The sequence below is a fragment of the Lynx rufus genome, unplaced genomic scaffold (assembly GCF_022079265.1).
Source record: "Lynx rufus isolate CCGP_SWC_20201006 ecotype Redwood Valley unplaced genomic scaffold, mLynRuf1.p SCAF_4, whole genome shotgun sequence".
In the NCBI taxonomy this organism is placed as follows: Eukaryota; Metazoa; Chordata; class Mammalia; order Carnivora; family Felidae; genus Lynx; species Lynx rufus.
This window is the reverse complement of record NW_025814856.1, coordinates 52,241,904-52,263,847: the sequence shown is the minus strand read 5'-3', so window position 1 is coordinate 52,263,847 and position 21,944 is coordinate 52,241,904. Positions and strand designations below refer to the sequence as shown.

The window sequence follows — 21,944 nt, the reverse complement described above, 5'->3', positions numbered from 1 at the left end:
TGGAGCGGGAGCCATCACTTCTCTGAAGGCCTCCAGAGTCAGAGGCTGTGAGAGCTGGAAGTGCTCACGGAAGAGCTGGAGGGAGCTGGCTTATCCTTGCTGTCCCTTGGCCTGGGCCCTGCTGACCAGCGGCATGAGGCTGTCCATCACACATCCAGAGCTGGAAGCTCTGTGGAGGCACTGGCCTTCCCCAGGGCAGTACTTTACCCGCAGGTTCCAGGGAAGAAGGCAAACGCAGGGCCCCTGTGTTCAACGAGCTGGAAAAAAGCCAATAAAGGTACTAGAATATAAGGCTTTTCCTTCCTTCCGTGGTCTTTCTCTTGACTAGTCGTGGTGTTTTAGAATTTGCTACTTTATATCCTTCTAGGTAAAGGAAAATTCAAAATCTAAATCTTCAGCAGACGATCTACTGTTCATCTTCATACTCTGCAAATGCCAATGAAAGAGCACGTAACTTCTATGTGAATTACAGACTACGTATTTCAGAACTGGTACGCGCACGTGCATTTCATTCTTTCCAGAACAGGAGAAACTGACACAAAACAGAGGTGTTTCAATTTCACTTCCTGAGGTTTTCACATGCTGCCCATACCCCCAACTTCTGCTTTCTGATTGGGGAAAGAATGGGGTGCCGTATCTTTCCCTTCCCTTCCATGCCATCGTTTTCAGGGCGAGCGGTTGGCTCATATGAGGAAGTGACTCAAGTAAGGAAGCATATGATGGGATGCTGAGTGTTTCCTAGAGCCCTGCTGTCTTCCTTCTGGGTGGGAGGCAGCTTGCAGTTTAACAGAGAGTTGTGGCCTCTCAGAGCCCTGCTTACGAGTGAAAAAACCTCCCTTATGTAGCTCAGAGTCACTTTTTATTCACTCATTCCAGGGTTTTGGGAAGCCCAGCTGTATCTTTCCAGAGTTTTGAGCCCACATCTCTCTCCCTGTTGGGGAAAAAAAGTTTTGTGTGTATGTGTTGCTGTTCCAGTGAACAAGGCTCTTGTATCCGCAACCCAAAGAACTGAAGGTCTGCCATCGTATATCATAGAACCTTTATTATTTTTCCTCTAAATTCTTAGAAACGTACATAACGCCCGTGCTCTAGTTATGACACCATTTATAGACATTTAAAATGCATCTTCATTTATAAATATTTTACATTTGGTCCATAGAACAGATAATTTTTCTAAATAATAGTGTAATTTTTTTTAAAACAGGCTCTGTATATAGTTTGAATATGTATATATTACATATATTTTTTTATATAGAGATAGATTTACTTGATGTTCTGAGAATAAATCCTTATTGCAAAAAAAGCATATATGATAATACAATATCTTCTCCCCCAGGGCAAATACTAAAAAAAGGTACACATATTCACAGTTCTCACAGAAATTGTACGACACGGAATATTGTGCTATATAAGTTGGTTTGGATGGAAATCAGTTAGGGGATTTCTTGCCAAACATCTCAATTAGATTTGCTTACAAACATTAAGTACACTGCATTTATCTTGGAAAGACTTGGTCTTAGTTTCACATTGAAGGACAAAGAGAATGTCAGAAGTCTTCCTGCCCTTATTCTAAAGGAATTCACACAGGCTGGGGAGGTGGGACCATGAGACACAGTGAAGGGTTCCTTTCATCCTAAACCCTACAATGTAACAACACGTAAGCATCTTGATCATGGATTCACCAGTTGGCATGTGGGATGCCTTAGCAATGAGACTATTTTACAGATGACCTCAGGAAAAGGTCTGAGATTCCCTACACGTTACCAAGTAAGACCCTATATACCACGCGCAAGGATGAACGTATAGGTGTGTGCCTTTCTACGTGTACACGTACTTTTTGTTTTCTCTACAAGGATGTGCTTAATATTCTGAGGGTCATACCTTATTGCGAGAATTGGTATGCTGGTCACTGTTGGATGAGAATGACAAGAGATTAAAAAACCCACGGTCACAGTTAATTCACCATAATTATTAAGGATTAGTCGTAAAACACGATTTGTGAGCTAACTAGCTAAGGAGCTACGGGGCACAACATACAGTTTGCTACATGGGAACCCATCTTCCTGGCAAATGAGAAACGCTGAGTCACCGGAACTTGCAAGAAAGTGTCTTTGCCAGATTTGCTGTCCACCAGCACCAGCACCACCACCACCAACACGGAGCCCAGTTCCGGAAAGAAACAAATAGTACTTCTCCACGAAGTAGTTTAATCTTGGAAGCACTTTGGGGGGGGGGGATGGGGGTGGTCTGGGTTAACACTAGCTCCTCAGTTAGTGGGCTGGGGAGCTTTTCCTGGCAGTGAGGGGATTCCCGCTGAGGAATATGAATGAAGAAGGCAGCATTTTGACTAGGGGCGGCAGTGAGGACACAGCAGAAAGGGGAGCCAGAAAGAGAACCGCATCCATTTTGACTCAAGGACAGACGAACCTTAGCCTTGATTTCCTCCGCACCTGATCTGCGTTCCGTAAAATGGGGCAGCCTCAGAGAAACTGGGGCTCCTGATTAGGGAATTTCCCCAGAGGGACCTCAGGCCCCCAGAATGGCAATAAAACAATCAATTGTGCTTGTGGCAGTTTTCCAAGGAGGGAGCGAGGGAGAGCTGGGCCGTCTGGAATGATGGCTGTTGGGCCAGGTGCAATCAGAATGGCCTGGCGGGAAGGGGGCAGGGAAGGACGCTCCACAGATTGCTGGAGATGCAGCTCAGGGAACAAGGATGGAGGTCCTCGGGTGGGGGCGGGGGTTGTTTTGTCCAGCTGCCTTGGGAAGGATAGACAAAAAAATGAAAGTAAGAGCTCAGCAGGCTCCCTGCTTCGTACGAGTGAGCTCTCCCTGGAAATCCCCATTATACGAAATGCCCTTTTCGTGTGTACAGAGCAGCGTTCTGACGGAACCGAACTCCTGCGAAGTCCGAGATAAGAGTCGTGGGTTTCGGCAGTAAGAGAACAGTCAGGAACATGACTAAGAGCCTCGAGGTGGGTGGCCACACCACACCACACTCTTGGGCAGGATGAAAAGGATTTACCACACAGTCACAAAGGCTGATTGCTTGATGCTTATGGGGCCCGATTAAAAAGGTCACCAGCCTACAGGTGCTGGAGCCGTGGGGTATCTCTGCCCCTGGCGGGGCCCACCGGGGGTGTGACTGTCCCCCACCTCCCCTCTCTCTGCATGGTGATGATGTCTGGACTCGCCGTCACTCGAGGTAGGTTGAGACAGACGGTATCTTCAGACAGCAAGCGGTGGTCACGTTCAGCCAGGTCGGGGGGTGAGAGTGTCGGGTCGGGGAGCCGCCAGACGCCCCTAGATGTAGGCCTCTTTGCTGGCTGAGCCGCTGGCCTGGGGCTGCTCCGGGCCGTTCTCAGGGCGGACGATGTCTTCGCTGGGCTGGATCATGACCTGGATGCGCTGCGGGCGCCGGGGAGAATTTGGGCTGTGGGGGGAGGAAGACCGGCAGCTCCCTTCCCCCACCCCCCTTTCAGGTCTGTCCTGCCTGCCTGTTCTGCCTTCAGAGTGCCCCCAGACTCCAGCCTCACCCCCACATCCTCCATACTCTCCCATGTTCCTACCTGGGCCGAGTGGCATCTGTCACATTTGGGTTATTGTAATAGCTCCCGGCTGACCCTCTCCCTGCCGCTCCTGCCCTCCCCGCCACTTACTCCACTCCAGCCACACTGGCCTCCTCACTGCTCCTCAGGCACGCCAAACATACACCTGCCTCAGGGCCTTTGCACTCACCCTGTCTGGTACATCCTTCCTCTCAGATAATTAGACAGCTCAATCTCTACCTCCTTAGGTCTTGGCTCAGTGTTACCTTCTCAGCAAGGCCTTGCTCAGCACTCCCTAAAACTCCTTTCTACTTTATTTTTCTCCACAGTACTCATCCTTATCTAACACATTTTTTATTTTGTTCATTGTTGGTCTTCTTCTACTAGAATGTAAGCCCCAGGAGGGTGGGATTTTTGCCTATTTTTCTCATGGCAAAATGTGTCTCTAGCACTGATAATACTGTCACATAGTAGGTGTTCAATACGTATTTCCTGAATGGATGTCCCACTACCTTCTCTACACATATTCCCCGAAATCCTGTCCCTTCAGATAATGCACTGTCTTCAGAGATGCCCACCTCTGGGCCTTTGCACACAGGCTGAGCTCCCCTCCTCAAATGCACTGCCTTTGCCTCTCTGCCACTCCAAGACCTGGCCGCCTTTGGGCACTCAGCAGAGGATTATGGAAAATGAAAGCATTGGGCCTGGAGTTGGAAGAAGGGGCTGTAAGCCTCAGCTCCTCTAATGACTTAATGACTTACTGCAAGGGGTGGGTAAGTATTTTATCCCACCTGATCTCAGTTTCTCCATCTGTGAAAGGAGGAGCCTGGCCCAGGGGCTACACACAAACCTCCACCTTGTCCTCCTTAGGCCGCAGACCATAGAGCTCCCTCTTCTGGCTCTGATTGGTCTGGAAGGTCCATCTTGGTAGAAATAAGGTTGAGAACCACTGATCCCAGGCCCTCCACATTCTGATTATCCACCTCTCCTCAGTGAAATCTCAGCGTGCAGTTACTCCATCAATGTCTCTAGCACTTGGGTACTTGCAACATGGCCTTGTTTCACTTGAGAAGTCCATATAATTTAACAAAGAGCTGGTATGGGCCTAGAATGTGCTAGTAGGCCCCTGCTGAGGGCAGCATGCTTTACATTATCTTTCCTCGAGGGTAAGACCATGTTTTGTCTTTATCAAGCCCACAAAAGAGGTCTAGAGTAAGCCCTCAATACATCCGACCCTACCCTTCACCTGTTTCAAACCTTTGAGGCTCCCCTCTGCCCTCAGGATAAAGTCCAAAGTTCTTGTCCTAATTTTCAAAGCCCTTCATGAGCCTGACCTTCTTACATGCCCAACCTCATCTCTTATCATCCCCTCTGCACCCCTCTCTACCATTCAGTCACAGTGCTCTGCCTTCAGTTCACCATATGCAGTTTATACCCCTATGCCTTTGCAAATGTTTCCTTTCCATCCCCTTCTAGAAACATTCTTTCTGTGCTTCTACTTTTACCGCTGGCTCATCCTGAGGCACCTTCTTAGCTATCTCCTCTTTCAAGAAGCCTTTCTTAACCCTCCCCAGCCCAGGCAGGGCTAACCCACCTCCTTGATTTACCCAAATCATGGTACTTCTAACACCCTATTGTCATTGGATATTGGCCTGTCTGTATCCTAACTAGACTGTGAGCTCTGCAAGGGTAGGGGGCTGTGCCCAGCACAGCAGGGTAAGGGGACTAGCAATCTAAAGGGTGCAGAAGGGGCTTACCTGCTTCAGAGAGCCCTTTAAGGTGAGGAACATGTAGGCCATGTAACCAGGGATGAGGACCATGGAAGACAGAGCCATGAGCCAGCCCACGCCCTGGCCCCACTTGGGGAAAACGTAGTTCCCCATGGTGAGAGGAGTCATCTGCACAGCGCTGAAAATGAACACGCCCTGGGGAGGGTGGAGGAGAGGGGATGGTGCACAGTCAGTCACCCAGATTGGACAATCAAGGCCTCTTTCTAGACCCTGAAGCTGATAGGTCCATTGACCACCTCCTTTGCCATGAGGTTGACCCTCATAAGGGCCCAGTATCTTGGGAATCCTGCACCCAAGGCCACTGCTGGTACATAAGACATCTTTGTATAGAATATAAAAAGGCACCCACTTCGGGAAGGACCAATAGCCAAAGGTTCCCTCTCTGTGAGAACCAGCAGAAAATGGCAGTCCTTCCAGGAGGACCAGTTTGAAGTTGGTGCCCTCTCTGGGAGGACCCTTCCTCCAAGATAAGCAGCTTGGCAAGCAGAATGAGGACTGGAAATCAGCCTCTGGCCGGCCATCAGCCAAGTGTCTTTGTGCAGGACACAACATACAGAGTGGCCTAGCCCCCACCCCAAGGACTGGGGCAGCCCTCCTAGGCCTGCTCATGCCTCAGCTTCCTCCTGCCTAAGGCAATGAAGGATGCTGAGAATAAGAGGCCTCCCGTGGTTTGAGCTTCCGAATCGGGCCCGCCTGGTTTGAACGCAGTACCAACTAGCTGGGTGATGCTGGCAGGCTGAGCCTGGGTCCCTCAGCGGTAAAGCAGGGACAAGAATGCCTATTTTGCCGAGGTTTGTGAGGATGGTGTAATGTACCATAGTACCATGCAGGGCACAAAGCAGACGCTCAGCAAACGGGAGGCAGTAGTATTATTACGGAATGGGCGCCTTTGCTTCCAGAAGTTTCTCTCTGGACCTGAGTGGCCCCAGGGCCTGGTCTGGCCTCACGCTAACAGGGCTGGTCAAGCCTTGTCCTTACCGCTACAATGATTGGGGTGAAGAAGGACCAGCAGAGTTTCCACCAGATGCAGGGCCTGGAGCCAACCATCTCTTGGATGTTGTCATAGAATCGGTTGACACCTGTGACATTTGGAGCAAGAGCAGCAGGGATGAATGAGCTCGAAGCCCCAATCTGCCACTTTCTTGCAGTATGACCACGGGTAAGTCACCTGACCTCTCGGAGCTTCCGCTTCTTTGTCTGTAACAGGGGGCTAATGCTCCCTGGGGTCCTCGCGATCTAAGCATTCAATAACCAAACCCCCCAGCATGTGGGTTGTGTGGGAAAGCCAGGCACCTTCACATGAAAATACCCACCAACAAAAGGATATGCTCATAAAGATGTCCCCGCCTCTCTCAATGTCCCTCCCACCCAACAGCTAGCCTAGACATTCCTTCAAGGCTCTGCTGGACAGGGCGTTTTCCCCTGATGATCTGATGCTATAAGCAACCGGGGACAGACTGCAAAGAAGAACCTCAAAGCTGGCAGAAAATCACAGGTGTCATGAAGTTCCTAAGACTGACGTTGGGCATTGCCCGAATTCTAAGCAGAGCCACTGACCAGTGAGGATCTGACAGTGTTAGGCCAGTTGGGAGTGAGGCGGGAGATGACAAGGAGGAGGAGGAGGTGAAGAAGGAACAGTGGCTATCAAGGACTAAGAGGGACCCAGGAAAATGGTTCAAAATCATCTTGCTGTGATAATCAAAGTGCAGGGGAGGATTACTTTGGACTATCACATAGCGGGGTCTGGAAACTTAGGCCATAAAAAAAAACACACACACACATAAAATCACTGTTTACTCCATTCTTTGTTCTAAGGTAGTGCATACCTTTAATTATAGCCCCATTTTTGTTACATATTTAACTTCAGAACTTTTTTTTGTAGTTTGTTTGTTTGTTTTAAGTAGGCTTCATGCCCATTGTGGAGCCCAACGTGGGGCTTTGAATTCACGACCCTGAGATCAAGACCTGAGCTGAGATCAAGAATCAGACGCCTGACAAACTGAACCACCCAGGAACCCCTGGTTTTACTTTTCTAGATAAAATCTCAAACGCTCTTATCCCAAAATTTATGAAGAAACTTTGGCTCCCATTTCCAACGAATGTATTTAACCCGCCTTTATACTATCTTCTAAGCATAGAATCTCCTGTGCTAACTCTATCAGACTGTTGTAAGGACTAACGACAGTTGACCTTTGAGCAATGTAGCAGCGAGGGGCGCTGATCCCCAACATGCAGCCAAAAATCTGCATATAACTTCTGACTCTCCACAAACGTAACCACCAATAACTTACTGCTGAGTAGAAGCCTTACCAATAACAGTTGACTAATACACATTTGGTATGTTCTATGCATTATGTACCGTGTTTTTACAATGAAGTAAGCTAGAGAAAACAAATGTGATTAAGAAAATCTGAAGGAAGAGAAAATACATTTATAGCACTGTACTATACTGAAAAAAGTATCAGAAAAAACACTGCACTATATTTACATGCAGAATAAGCAGACTGTGCCGTTCCAACCCGGGTTGTTCAAGGGTCAGTTGTAAACTAATGTATAGAAAGGGCTTGGTATTCAAGTTGTCTTTGTTGAATGATAACTGAAGAAAGGAATGACTGACTGACTGAATGAATGAATGAGGGAGGGTAGGAGGAAGGAGAGTTGACACTCACCATAAAACCAGGAAATGGAGACACATTCGAAGAACACAAGGAAGAGTAGGCTCATGCCGCTGGCAGAGTAGTAATCAAACAGTTTGAAGACATAAATGCCTCCCTAAAAGAGGAAAAGCAGTAAGAGGGGGTCCACTTCCGGCCAGTGCCCAGGACACGCAGTTCACAGACCACATGGCCTTTGCAGTCTGGCCAGGTAAGTGTTAGACGATGCTGCAAGGAGAAGGCTTAAGGGAAGATTGAAAGAAGCATCGAGGGCCTAGTGACAATGAGAGGAGGTGATCACTGCCTCCCTGGGAATTGGGAAGAAAATGTCTGGGGAAGAAAAACATCCCATTCCTGGGAATGCTGGAGGACTGAGAGAGGAGCTGGTCATTAGAGCCAGCTCTCCACAAAGTTAAATCAGTTGTGTCTCTTCCCTGCTTAAAACCTCCCATGGATTACACAAGACATAAATATAACACATCAAAAGTTGAGAGATTAAAATACAATACAATACAATACAATACAATACAATACAATACAATACAATATATTGCAATGCAATGCAGTACAATACAAAATACAAATGGCTTTGGCCAGCAAGGTCCTGCATAATGTGGTTCTGCACCCCCAACCTCTGTCCCCTCACTCCCTCTGCTCCTCAAATTTACCAAGCCCATGCCCACCTCAGGACCTTAGCACCTGCTATGCTTTATTCCCCCAGCTCGATCTTCCCCTGGCTGTCTCTTCCTTATCATTTGAGTTTCAGTTCAACTGCCACTTCCTCAAAGGGCCCTCTCCTGACTACTCTGTCTGAGGTAGCATCCTTCCCACTCTCACTGGTCATTCCCTGTCCCACTGCCCTTTTTTTGGGGGGGGGGCACTGAACACTCTCTGAAATGATCTAATTTGTATGTCAGTCTTGCCCACCCAAGTGTAAGCCCCAAGAGAGCAGATACTGTGTCTGTCACGTTAACTGTTGAATCTCCAGTGTAATGCTAGGCCCATGGTGAGTGTTTAACAACTATGGAGGAATAAAGGAATAAATGAACAATATTATGGGAATGAGCTATATTTGAATCCAGGGGTAGTTTTGCCGATCATAAAGCAGACCACAGGGCTGAGCTCATGGCTTTAGGGTCATTTATATTTATTGTACAATTCATCAGCTATATGTATGCCTTCTGACTAGACCAGGAAGGCCTTGAATGCAGACAGGAGTGCTCATTAATATCGATAGAAAAACGCAAAGTGGGAACAAGAAGAAGAGACAGTATTGATGTCAAAGGCTCAACTCCAGCTCGACTCTCCAGTTAATTTTTATGAGTTTTTAAAAACACAGTCCCTGTATCCCTTCCTCCAGGAAGTAGTCCTGGGTGCCCCTGGCTGGGGTAGGGGCTGTATTCTCTAGCTGTGTCTTATCATTTCTAACTCAGTGTGTGTGTTTCCCACCATCCCACCCTAAGGGCTGGGACCCTGTCTGACCCACTGCTGTGTGTACAGGGCTTGGAACAGAGATGGTGCTCAACGAAAAGGCGAAGGGTGACACAGTACAAGGCTGGGGTAGAGAGGACCTGGAAGTGGCTGCACCAGAGGCGAGCCACGTGCCCAGTGAGCTCACCTGGGTGATGTTAGAGAGGCCCATCAGGTAGGACACGATGCAGACGGCAGCAATGAAGAGCTCCCTGCGGTTGCGGAGAAGTCTGGGATACTCGTCCACCAGGGCCGTGATAAAGCCCTCCACGGTGCAGAACTTCAAGGGGGTCAAAGGTCAGCCACATGCAGCGGACCCCAGCCCCAACCCACCCAAAGCCTGACTCTCTGGGGCAAGACCCAAGGGGTCCGGCAATGTCGGGATAGCAGGGCTAGGAGGGCCCCAGGATCCCGGCCTGATTCTGCCTCTGCCTCTCTTTGTGACCCTTCCCTCTGGACATCAGTCCAGGGAACTCGCCGGGGTCCTTTCCCTCTGGACATCAGTTTCCCCATCTGGAAAATGGGGAAAGTGGATGAGCTGATCCCTGAAGTCTCATGTGGTGGAACAGGCTAGGGGTCTGAAACTCTTGACCATCTTCCTGGGGGCCTGAGACAATGGCCTCCTCTCCCTGCTTATTCCCAGACCCACAAAGCTGGCTGGGGGCTCTTCAAAGTGCCAGGGAGGCCATCCTCACCTGGCTGTCAATGCCCAGCATCAGCAGCATTGAGAAGAAGAGGACGGCCCAGAGGGGAGAGATGGGCAGCTGGGTCACTGCCTCCGGGTATGCCAGGAATGCCAAGCCAGGGCCTGTGGAGCGAAGGGTAAAAAAGAAAACAAAAAAAAGGTACTGAGCCCCTACAGCATACCCAGCACACTACCCACTTTCTAAGTTTTATTGCATTTCATCTTCAGAGTAACCTTTTGGGTGAGTGTCGTCAGCCCCCCCTTTTCCTAGATGACGATACAGAGTGCGTGTGGGCAGGGGAGGGAGTAGGGTTATGTCTGGAGGCCAGGGTGCCAGTGAGATGAAATGAGGGACTTTGGTGGCTTGACCAGCAGTGGGGACAGTGCGGGTGCAGAGAGATGACCCAATGGAGAGATAGTGAGGAGGTGGAAAGGGCAGGTCCTGGTATTGGCTGGTTTGTGGAGTGAAGGTGAAGGAAGGGTCCAGAATGATGCTGGGGCTGTCCTGGCTCCTGGACGGTGGTACCTTTGGGGAGCACAGGGAAGGAGAAGGCTTAAAGAGATCAATATTGCGTTTGAGCATCTGGGTAGGGGGTAGTCAAGAGATCAGGGGAAACCTTACAAGGAGAAGGAAAGAAACTGTATCCTCCCTGGGTCTGGCTCAGGAAAGGGGGGTGGCGGCTAGGGAGTCCCAGAGAAATGAGCTGGCCATTGGAGGGAAGATGACATCAGTGGAGAAAGTTCCTTTCCACATGACCGGCCCAGTTCTCCATGATGGAGAAGATGCCTCCCTGAGCCTCAGGGCCTCTGCTGTGTACACAGTGGGGCCCTCATCTCACTGCTTTCTTGGGTGAGTAGGGAGGTGAGGGTTGCCTGGGGTTCTCCTGGGACCCTGCACCACTGATGACTGTGTGGTGAACAGAGTGGGTACAGCCTGCTTGATGAGGACGTGTTTGGCAGTGGGACAAAAGCAAAGATTCAGGCACTTTGTGTCAGGGTGGTGAGCATGTCTGAGTTGGAACAAGGTTTATATCCCAGGGGGCAAGAAAGAGTCTGTCTCCTCCCTGCAAAAGGCAGCATTGTGCTTGGAAGAGCCAGTATGGTCATGGGATTAAGAGCCCAGGCTTCTTGATCGGCTAGGTCAATGCTCAATTCCAATTCCACCACTTTTCTAGCTTGGAGAACGTGATCCATGAGCCTCAGTTTCCTCACCTGGTAAATGGGACAACAAAAGCGTCCACTCCATCGTGCTGGAAAGTTTCAGAGATGCTTTCCAACTAAAATGCTCCGTGCCCTGCCTGGCACATAGTGATGCTCAATGCCAGGGAGCCCACACACCACACTCATCCCTGTCTCCAGGCCTGTGTACTGGCTCTTCCCTCTGCCCGCAGGCTTGTCCCCAGGCTGCTGCTGGTGATGTTGACGATGGCCACAGATGCCGCGCGTTATCCCCTCCCACCCCAGGAGCCCGTGCCCTCCAATGTGCGGCCCGAACCTGAGGCCGCCACGTCAGCAATGGACCTCTTGGTGACATGGGCCATGAAGCCCACGATGGAAAAGATGACAAATCCTGCGAACATGCTGGTGCACGAATTGATACAGCAGACAATGATGGAGTCCCTGCAGAGAGGAAAGGGCTGAGTCAGTGAGGATGGGCCTGGTCAGGAGGCGATCTAGGAGCAGTGGTTAGGAGGGGTGAGGGATGAGGGGCAGGGGCAGAAAAGGATGCCTGGGAGAAGGGCCACAGGGCAGGTGCCCCCACCCCTTCCCAGGGAAGGGGTGGAAGAGGAAGGAGTGGCCACAAAGGAATAGGCTTAGAGAGGAGTGGAGCTGAAAGTAGAGAAAGGCCAGGGGGCGTGGTCTGTACGGGGGCGTGGTCACGTGCAGGCTTGACCTTAGAGAGGCGTGGCCGGGAAGGAAGGGGCTCTTGGGCTCCCGCACCTGTAGACATTGTTGTGGAACGAGTTATAGCTCCCGAGAGCGATCAGGGATCCCAGGCCCAGTCCATAGGAGAAGAAGATCTGGGTTGCCGCATCCAGCCACACCTGTAAGTGGATGATCAAGAACTAGTCAAAATTATAATCATTGCCACAGTGCCCCATGGCCTTTTACACGTGGTAACCAGCTCCACCTGGCAACCATCTTGGTTTCCATGAGGGATAGAGAGGTACAGGAACTTTTCCTAAAGCTGGTAAACGGTGGCTCAGGACTCAGGTGGGCCCTTCACCCGGCCAGAGGGGCGGGGCCCCAGGGAAGGCACTCACCTCAGAGTCGGACAGCTTGCGGAAGTTGGGCGTGATGTAGAAGAGGATGCCCTCCTTGGCCCCGGGCAGCGTAACTCCACGGAAGAACAGGATGATGAGCATGATGTATGGATAGGTGGCGGAGAAGTAAACCACCTGGGAGAAGAGTTGGCAACGAGGTCGTCACCCCCACTCCAGCGCGCCCATTCTTCCCCTCCCCCCACTTCACCTACATCAGTATCTCCTGTGGCCCTGGGCTTACTTCCAGTTCATCTTCCTCCAGGAAGCCTTCCTGGATTCCTAACTGGCTGTGTTTGCCCACTTTTCTGAAGCCTCTCCTTGGAGTATGAACCAACCAGCTCAGCACCTGGAGTTTCCTTCCCTCAACCTCTCCTTTATTTTTTGACTTTTGTCTAAATTGTTCAAGTACAATATGGTGTCAGGAAAATTTTACACACACACACACACACACACACACACACACACACACACACACAAAGTTCCCTTCAACAGCTCCTAGAATTTAAGTTACATGAAGGAGAGGGCTTGTCTTGTTCAGTTCTGTTTTCCCAGTGCCTAGAACGGCCCATGGTATATAAGAGACACTCAATAAATGCCTAGTACATAAAAGCATGGGGGTGAACATTTTAATGTTCCTTTTTGAGAATTTGCTTTGCATATATGATCACATTTTCTTACAAAGTGATGCTCAAATTATGTACTTGCATCTTCATTTAACATGTTTAAAATTCAAAAACACAGTACATACAACTTTATTTGTTTACTAAAAATTGTTTTATTGTCTCTTAAAAATGTGATATTTAATTATGCAAAATAGTCCCTCAGAAGGCTCTACCATCCTTTTTAAAGTTTCCCCTACTGTTATCCATTTATGTGAATTTTACTAACTTTTTTATGCATTTTATATGAATGTCACTAATACAACATTGGACACCCCTATATATAAAACTTTGTCCAGAAAATTATTATACCACTCTTGGGAAAATTTTGTAGAAGTAGAATTAATGACTAAAAAGGGATAAATTTCTCAATGGCTTGTGATCCATATTGCTCAATTACCTTCCAGAAACCGAACTTTGTCCAGCATTTCAGAGTGCACCTTCCCCACAAAGGTGCCAGCACTGAGTATAATCATTAAAAAGTACGTGGGTTTTTTTTTTTTTGCCAAATTGATAATCAAAAGACTGATGTCATTGTCTGAGATTACACTTCTTTGTCTACTGTTGTGAAAGAGCAGTTTTCAAATTCAATAACCCTTGTATTTCATAGTTTCATTTCCCTCAATGGATCTGAGATTCTTCAGGGTTAGCAAAGGCAGCCATAATCCACTAGAAACACCACTGTACTCGGAATTAGGAAAAAGGAATTTGAAACACCTGCAGCACCTATAAGCTGTGTGACGTTGGATCAATTTCTCATCCTCTCTGAACCATGCACTTTCTTGTCTGGAAAATGGATACAATCAACCTGCCTACTCAGAGGACATACCACATGCTTAATATATATTGCCTAGGTCTTACACTTTAATCTGTCTTCCATGTTCAGAATGGAGTCAGGTATACACTAGGTGCTTAATAAGTGTTTACTGTTGGATTGGACGACTCACTCAAAAGATAACTGATATCATGGATTGTCTACATAGTATATGGTATATGGTGGCTAGGCATATGCTACATATTCTGCATAGATTATTCTCCTCAGTCTTTATGACAACCCTGTAAGGTACTATTATTGTATCCATTTAACAGATGAGGAGACTGAGGCACAGAGAGGTGAAATAGATTGCCCGAGCACACACAGCTAGGAATCAGGGGCCTGAGATTCAAGCTGAGCTCTATTTCTTCCAGTGCTTTTAGCCCCTACATTCTTCTGTTTCTTAAAATCGGGATGGGAGACACCTGTGCCCTCCTCCTGACTGCCTAGTCTAAGGACACATTCGAGAGGTTTTGACACTGGATTTGGAACTGAGAACCTGGTAGGTCCAAAGGTCCCACCAGACTGGAATTGGTGAGTTTTTCATCACCCGCACTCATGCCCAAGCATGTTTGTTAAGGTTCTGTTTTGCTTACATCAGCTTAGGTAGTCTGGACCTCCCTGCTCTTGCCTGATTCAGTTCAAATCCCTTCTCTCCCTTACTTGCTATAAGAACTCAGACAGGTCTCTAAGTTCCCTTCAGGCTAGGGCCAGTGACAGGCTGAGCCATCTTCTGACCCTGGACTCCTGGGGTGGGGCTTTAAGGGGAAAGGAATGGGAGTGAGGCCAGTCCCCTTACCCCTAACTTGATTGGCGAGCTCCCCAGATGTCCCCAGGATGGACCTCCCCGCCCCTCCAAGCTTGACCTGCTCTGCCCTTGCCAATAATAAAAACAAAACAAGTACAATTCCTCTTGCTAGCTGCTGAGAGCTTTACAAAATCATCACCCCATTTGATTTTCATGACAAACCAACAGATGAGCCCCATTTTTTAAAGAAGGAAATGGAGTTTCAGAGCAGTGACCTGTCTAAGGTCACCTAGCCAGGTAAACAGGGAAGTTGGGATCTAAACTCAGGACTGTTCCAGAACAGGGCCTGAGTATTTAACCATTCATTGATCCATTTCTGATGCTCCTCAAAGGCTGGGATGTGGAATATTCATCTCTGGATCACCCTACAAGGCCTGGCTCAGTGGAGATGTGCGGGGACAGTTTGTTCAATGGTCCTTGAGCAAAGTTTACCACATGTTTTGTCATGGCTCTGTGTAACTGTCTGACTTGCATTGTGGTATGTAATCCTCAGAGCTGCCCAGAAGGTAGGTAGTGTTATTATTCCCATTTTACAGGAAAGGAAACCAAGGCAGAGGGAGATGAAGAGAACTGCTTCACTCCAGGTTCGACGGGATTCCTCGAGGTGCAGACTCCTTGCCCAGAGCAGAAATCCCCTTGTAGATCTGTCCCCTTCTGGTCCCCACTGTGCACAGGCCTTACCTTTCCAGTCCAGCCAACACCCTTCCAGATACAGAAATACACAAGGATCCAGGCGATGGCCAGGGTGATGGCCAGAGGCCAGCGGATCTGACCTGGCTTATCTAGCCCGTCTGTCATCTGATGCATATTCCGCCTGGTGGAACAGTGGAGAGAACAGAAAGTCACGTGGGAGCTGGAGTGACCTGGGGGTACCCAGGGACTGAACACAGATGACATCCTCCACTGGGACTGTGCTGACATCTGTGGTCACTGAGATCCAGGAGCTGGCTGGAGACCGTGGGGTCCATTATACTAATCGGCAGAGAGTGTGCTATTTGCTCAAGGGACCTGCCGGAACCTTAGTCTGGCCACCCTTATTGCTCACCTGTTTGGCTGCAGTGCCCTCCTAGCTAGACCCTCACCTTCATTTTTGCTCTGTCCCCACTCCCTTCTAGCCCCAGAGGCCCTTCTAAGTGGTACGTCTGATCGTATCACTCGCCTGCTTAAAACCCTACAGTGAATAGCTCTTTACTTCCTCAGCATGAAGCCCAGCCTCCCCAGGCTGACCTTGCAAGGCCCTTCTGGGCTGGCCCTACTTTTCTCTCCAGTCTCAGCCCCCCCTGAAGCCCCTCAAATGCTCATCAGCCTGGACGACTCCCATCCCCTCACCTGTGCCTGGCTTGCGCTCACCTGCCTCCAAGCCTTCATGCATTCTCTTCCTCCTGCTGACACCTGTCCTTCCTATGTGGTTTTCATCCTTAGATGTCACTCCTCACCTGGGCTGGTCCAGGTACCAACTTGGGGCACCTCTAGCCTCCCGTGCATCCCCCCACTCTTAGCCTTGCTCATCTGGTGTTACGACTGCCTGTTTGCTTATGTTTGCCATGCCTCTAACCACACTGCACACAGTAAGCACTCAAGAAATGTTTACTGAATAAATGGCTAAATGCAGTCCGGAATGGGTGTGAGAGACTTGTATGTGGCAGATGCTGGAAAGAAGCAGAAGCCAAAGAATCTAATTTTATTTGTAAGGAGACCAACCTAGCCAAGGACATTTCTGCACAAAGACTAGCATCACGTGTTCTGACACCTCCTGAGAACAGTTCCTCCTGGCAGCTTATCTAAGGTGCTGTGGAACCTTCCAGAGTGCTCCCAGACCCTTTCAAGCTACGCAACAAAAATGTCTCCTTCATGCCAAAGAGATTTGGATCCCAAGGCCCCTTTTAGTAAAATCAATATCCCAACACACAATCTATGATGTGCTCTCCTGAAGATACAATCAGCACGGCCTTCAGTATGTACAGTGTGTGTGTGTGTGTGTGTGTGTGTGTGTGTGTGTGTGTGCATGTGTGCCTTTAGTCCAAACAACTCTGGGATTCTAAGTAGACTGGACTGGTTTTCAGGATGAGCTGGGATTTTGTTGGCCTCTCCTGGCAATTCTCCTTGTCCTGTGCTGGTTACTCCCTCCCGGGGGCTCACTCTTCACCCTTGTCCATTCTGTTCTGTGCCCCAGGAGGCTGGCTGCTATGCCTATATAGCTGGCTCCCTTGTCCTCTGGCTTCTGTCTAAGTTTGACCAATGGCAGGAGCCACTGGTCAGGAGGAGAGAGAAGGCAGGAATTCATTCTCTGTACTGAAGCAATTCATTCTCCCTAGTTTGTAACTAGTGGCCCTTTCCATGGCCCAGCTCTCTAGGAGGGAGAAAGAGACTTCACTCTCCCTCGCTTCCCCCTTGGCCCTGCGCACATCATCAGCTCCCATCACCCTTTTGAGGGTGCCTCTGTCTCCTGCTGGCCCTGGCTGATAGGCACCCCCACCACTGATGGCCCCACACTTACTCCCAGAACTCTACCACGGCGCTGGTCATGTTGGTGGTGTTGACGACGCTGTAGTTGGAGAAGCAACGGTCTGTGTTCCAGGGGTTGTCACACTGTTTCCACGGCAGTGTCTGCAAAGGCACAGGGGAACGGACAAACACAATTGAGCCCCCAGGGGATGGCAACAGTGGTCCCAGCGCACCTCATCCATCCTCACAGTCCCCCGAGCCTCTTCATAGCCATCCATTACCTCGCCTCCCCTCTCCAACAGCTCTCAGGTGCAGGTCATGTTGAGATCCCCATTTTAGAGATCAGAGAGGGGCAGCAACTTGTTCGAGATCGCACAGCTCCTAAGTGTCAGAGCTGAAACTTGGACCTTGATCATATCCCTCTGAAAACCAGCTTTCTGAGCGGCACCACAATATCTTGTGTGTTCATCTGGGGGCCGCTTCCTAGCTACGTGACCTTGAGTAAGAGATCTTGCCTGTTTGACCCTCTGCACACTGATGTTAACAGTGAACACTTTACGGTACTTGTTCTTTGTGAGGTACAATCCTAAGCCTTTTGCACATATTCACTCCTTAATCCTCACAACAACTCTATGAGGCAGGTTTCCTTTCTACCTTCTCACTGTGGCTCAGAGAGGTTAAGTTTCTTTCTCGAAGTTGCACAGCTGGTATATCCTGGAGTCAGGATTGGAACCAAGGAAGTCTGGGTCCATATGAAATGAGCTAACAAAAGCCACCTTAAGGAGGGTGTCAAGAAGAGTAGATGTTAGCCCCCATGAAGCACCTGGCCCAGAGCGGCTGTTGGTTCATGGTGCTACAACTTGCAGGGAGACAGGGACCACTGAACACAAACCACACCCTCCACCCAAGGAACAGCACTGTGAACAGAAAGGTAGTCCCAGTAGACAGAGAGCAGGCTCTGGGTCTGGCTCCTTCTGGAGGGGGTGGTGCAAGGGTCCACTCACTGTGGTGAAGGAATTGTACAGGTAGTAGATGGCCCAGGAGATGATCACGATGTAGTAGATGTTCAGCCAGAATGACAACACAGCGGCGGCAAGGCCCACACCTGGGAGTGGACACGGCAGCATGACATTTCATAGAATAATTACATGGGGCGCCTGGGTGGCTCAGTCAGTTGAGCGTCCGACTTCGGCTCAGGTCATGATCTCACGGTCTGTGAGTTTAACCCCTGCATCAGGTTCTGTGCTGCCGGCTCAGAGCCTGGGGCCTGCTTCGGACTCTGTGTCTCCCTCTCTCTGCCCCTAACCCACTCACATTCTGTCTCTGTCTCTCTCAAAAATAAATAAACATTAAAAAAAATTATAACACTCCAGTGAGTGCCATTCTTATCATTTTCCATGATGCCCACCAGCTCACTGGCCCTTGGAGACAGGTGTTATTGAGGTACTGAGGCTAAGAGAGAGGCAGGAACTTAGGTAAGGTCACACACATCTGGCAAGTGGGGACTTGGGTCTGCGGCCCAGCACTGGCTGGTTGCAGGTGGGGCAGGAGTGTGAGCTTGCCAGACAAGAATGCTTCTCCACATATCTATCTGAGTGTCAGGCACTGAGTAAGGAAGCAAAGAAAATTGCACCAGCCCTGGCTAGGGAAATAAGTTCACAGGACAGCAGGCTGGTGTGTGTGTGTGGGGAGGGCCTCTGCACTGGGCACTCCTGTCCACCTCCCTCACCCTAGATTATAGTCAATGCCACCATCTATCACCTGGCTCCTTGTGAGGGCTCCACTCTGCTCAGAAGCGAACCGAGCAGGTCCCCTCTCCAGTGGGGATGGAAGTGCCAGGAAGGGCCTGGTTTCACCATAGTTCTGTGGGCAGGGGCACCAGCACATGGCCCCCCACTCTGCAGACTTACCCTTGAACATGGGGGCCAGCTTCCACACCCCCAGGCCCCCGATGGATGTGTACTGGCCCAGGGAGCACTCCAGCAGGAAGAGAGGGACCCCCGCAAAGATAAGAGTCAGGAAGTAGGGGATCAGGAAGGCCCCTGTGGGGTTGAGAAGAGAGACGCTCATGACCCCAAGGCTTTGGAGAAGGCCCGGTCAGAGGGAGCATCACGGCAGGGCGTTTTCGGGTCCCGGCCATGATATCCTTACCCTCTGCCTCAAAAGCAGCACCCACAGCCAAACTGAGGTCCAAGGATGTCCTTTGCTCAAACTATGTCCCCCGTTCTTTGCAAAATGAAGAGGTGAACTTTTTGGTGGTGTTAACAAAGGACACTTGTCCTTTTGGGAATCTTTTGGTTAAGGGACAAGAAACAGGAAATGGGGCCTGGTACTCCCTTTGGAGTCTTTAGGGGACCCCTTCCCCTGAGTTTGCCCCAGAAAACGCCCAAGTGTGACACTCTCCAAGGGGTCCAGGCCCGGCTGGGAGGTTGCCAGGCCAGCACCTACCACCTCCATTTTTGCCGCAGAGATAGGGGAATCTCCAGACGTTGCCCAGGCCGATGGCATAGCCCACACAGGACATGAGGAAGTCGAAGCGGCCCTTCCACGTGTCCCGGTCTGGAAGGTCTGCTGCCTTCTTCTGCACCTTGACCACCAGAGTTTTGGGCTTGTCATTGGCCACAGGGGCCTCGCTGACCTCCGTGGAGATCTGCCCGTCGGCCACCTTGCTGCCATTGGTCGCCATGTCTCGGAGTTTGGACACAGAGGTCCTGGCAGATGGACGTGCGATGTCGGCCCCGGTCCACGCGGACAGCAGTTTTGCGGCTCAAGGTCACCCTGGGAGAAGAGAGAGGTGGGGTGATAGGCACAGAAGGGTGGCAAGATCCTGGAGTTGCCCCAAAATTACAAAAATAAAATAACCCCAAACAACCTAGGAGCTGGAGAAGGCTCTCTCATAAGCCCTCTTTCTCCGAGAGGAAGGGCAGTACCCTTTGTTTCTAGACTTGTGCGTGGGGATGTGGTGTCTTCATAGCTCCTGAGCTAACGTCAAACCTGCATCTGCGTCACATGCCCTTGTTATGGGTCTTGCTCAGAGAAGAAAACCGAGGAGACCAAATATTCAGACAGAAATATTAAGTGTTCCTTATCTTTGCCTCGTGGGGTACAACTAGATTTCTCATTCCCAGAGGTCATAGTAACCATGACCAATGTAAGCAATGGTGGGGCTTAACCGTGGGCTGGAACAGGGAGGTGACCCAGCTACAGATGGTGAGTGAAGGCGGTACACCCCTTGTGCACCCCAATGTTTATAGCAGTGCCATCAACAATAGCCAAAGTATGGAAAGAGCCCAAATGTCCATCTATGGACAAATGGATAAAGAAGATAAGTGAATAAATAAAGAACACACACAATGGAGTATTACTCGGCAATCAAAAAGAATGAAATCTTGCCATTTGCAACTACGTGGATGGAACTGGAGAGTATTATGCTAAGTGAAATTAGTCAGAGTAAGACAAATACCCTATGACTTCACTCATATGAGGACTTTATGATACAAAACAGATGAACATAAGAGAAGGGAAGCAAAAATAATATAAAAACAGGGAGGGGGACAAAAACATAAGAGACTCTTAAATACACAGAACAAACTGAGGGTTACTGGAGGGGTTGTGGGAGGGGGCAGGGGCTAAATGGGTAAGGGGCATTAAGGAATCTACTCCTGAAATCATTGTTGCACTATATGCTAACTAACTTGGATGTAAGTTAAAAAATAAATTTAAAAATATATTTAAAAATTGAGTTATGATAATAGTATGTCCCTCATTGGGCGGTTGTTCTTTGCTTATTCAATGAGGACCCTGCGCCTGGCAAATGGTGGGGACTTGTTACTATTTTCTCAGCAACCCCAAGCCTGGCCACGCTTCCAAGTTCTTTGCAAAACTCTGTAACGATGCAGATTCCCAGGTCACACGCCAGATGTCCCACATCAGAATCTCAAGGAGATGCATCCTGAATCCATACATTTAACAAATTCTGCAAAAGGAGCTTCTTATGCTGGGAGCCAGTCCCAGCCATCAGTTGAAGAAGGACCACTAGTTTACATGACCTCTCTGACCCAAGATATATCCCACCTACACCCTGCACTCTCCTTACCTCTTTAGTTCCAGAGGCAGCGTGGGGTAGAGGACGGTGTATGACGTTGGGCTCGGTCCCGTCCTGGATTCAAATCTCCAGTCTGCCTTTTACAAGCTGAGTGACCCTAAGCACTGTTTTTTATTGCTCTAGCCTCAGTTTCTTCATCTATATAATGGGAGTAATCTTATCTAGCCTGTAGAAGGGTGGCAAAACTAAGCTTTAATAGCTGTAAGAGTACTTTTCACCTGACTGGTTTACAGAGAGAACTCCACAAATGGTTGTAATGATTTTGGTTACAGATGTTACCTGATGATTTTCAGTGGTGCGTCAGCTCCAGAGCAGTGCCCTCTGCAGCCCCTGGGGTGGGATCCTGAAAAGCAGACATGAGGAGGGACCCTGGTGAGCTGGCAGGCAGTGGCTAATGGGCAGCCCTGGGGGGAGAGCGGCAGGGGTGCGGGAAGCCTCTCTCTGAGCGCCCCCGCTGGATGACCACGTGAGTCCATGCAGTGTGGTGCTGGCCACGGGGCACTGGGAACATGCTGGAAGGGGCCTGCTGCCCTCTCAGGACCTTGCCTTGAGGGCAAGGCAAGGATGTCACTCCATCATTTTATGAGAAGGAAAAGAGAAGGCGACAGAGAGGACGCAGCTCCTCAGGGCCCAACTGGGAGCCAGCGAACCCAGCTGAGATTTTTCTCCATCCTCCAACCAAATATGCAGAAATGTTGTAAAAGA

General features: G+C 49.6%; 1 protein-coding gene across 1 annotated transcript; it reads right to left on the bottom strand.

The window, feature by feature from the left end:
- Positions 1 to 3,300: 3,300 nt before the first annotated feature.
- Positions 3,301 to 19,820, bottom strand: SLC6A1 (solute carrier family 6 member 1). Its single transcript, XM_047096868.1, has 14 exons — positions 19,583 to 19,820; positions 19,045 to 19,176; positions 18,139 to 18,239; positions 17,187 to 17,296; positions 15,371 to 15,503; positions 12,409 to 12,543; positions 12,086 to 12,189; positions 11,640 to 11,764; positions 10,155 to 10,267; positions 9,608 to 9,739; positions 8,005 to 8,107; positions 6,314 to 6,414; positions 5,303 to 5,470; positions 3,301 to 3,405 (listed from the first exon to the last, which is right to left on the bottom strand). Exons 1-14 carry the CDS (start codon positions 19,818 to 19,820, stop codon positions 3,301 to 3,303), a joined length of 1,800 nt encoding a protein of 599 aa, XP_046952824.1.
- Between the last annotated feature and the right edge of the window lie 2,124 nt (positions 19,821 to 21,944).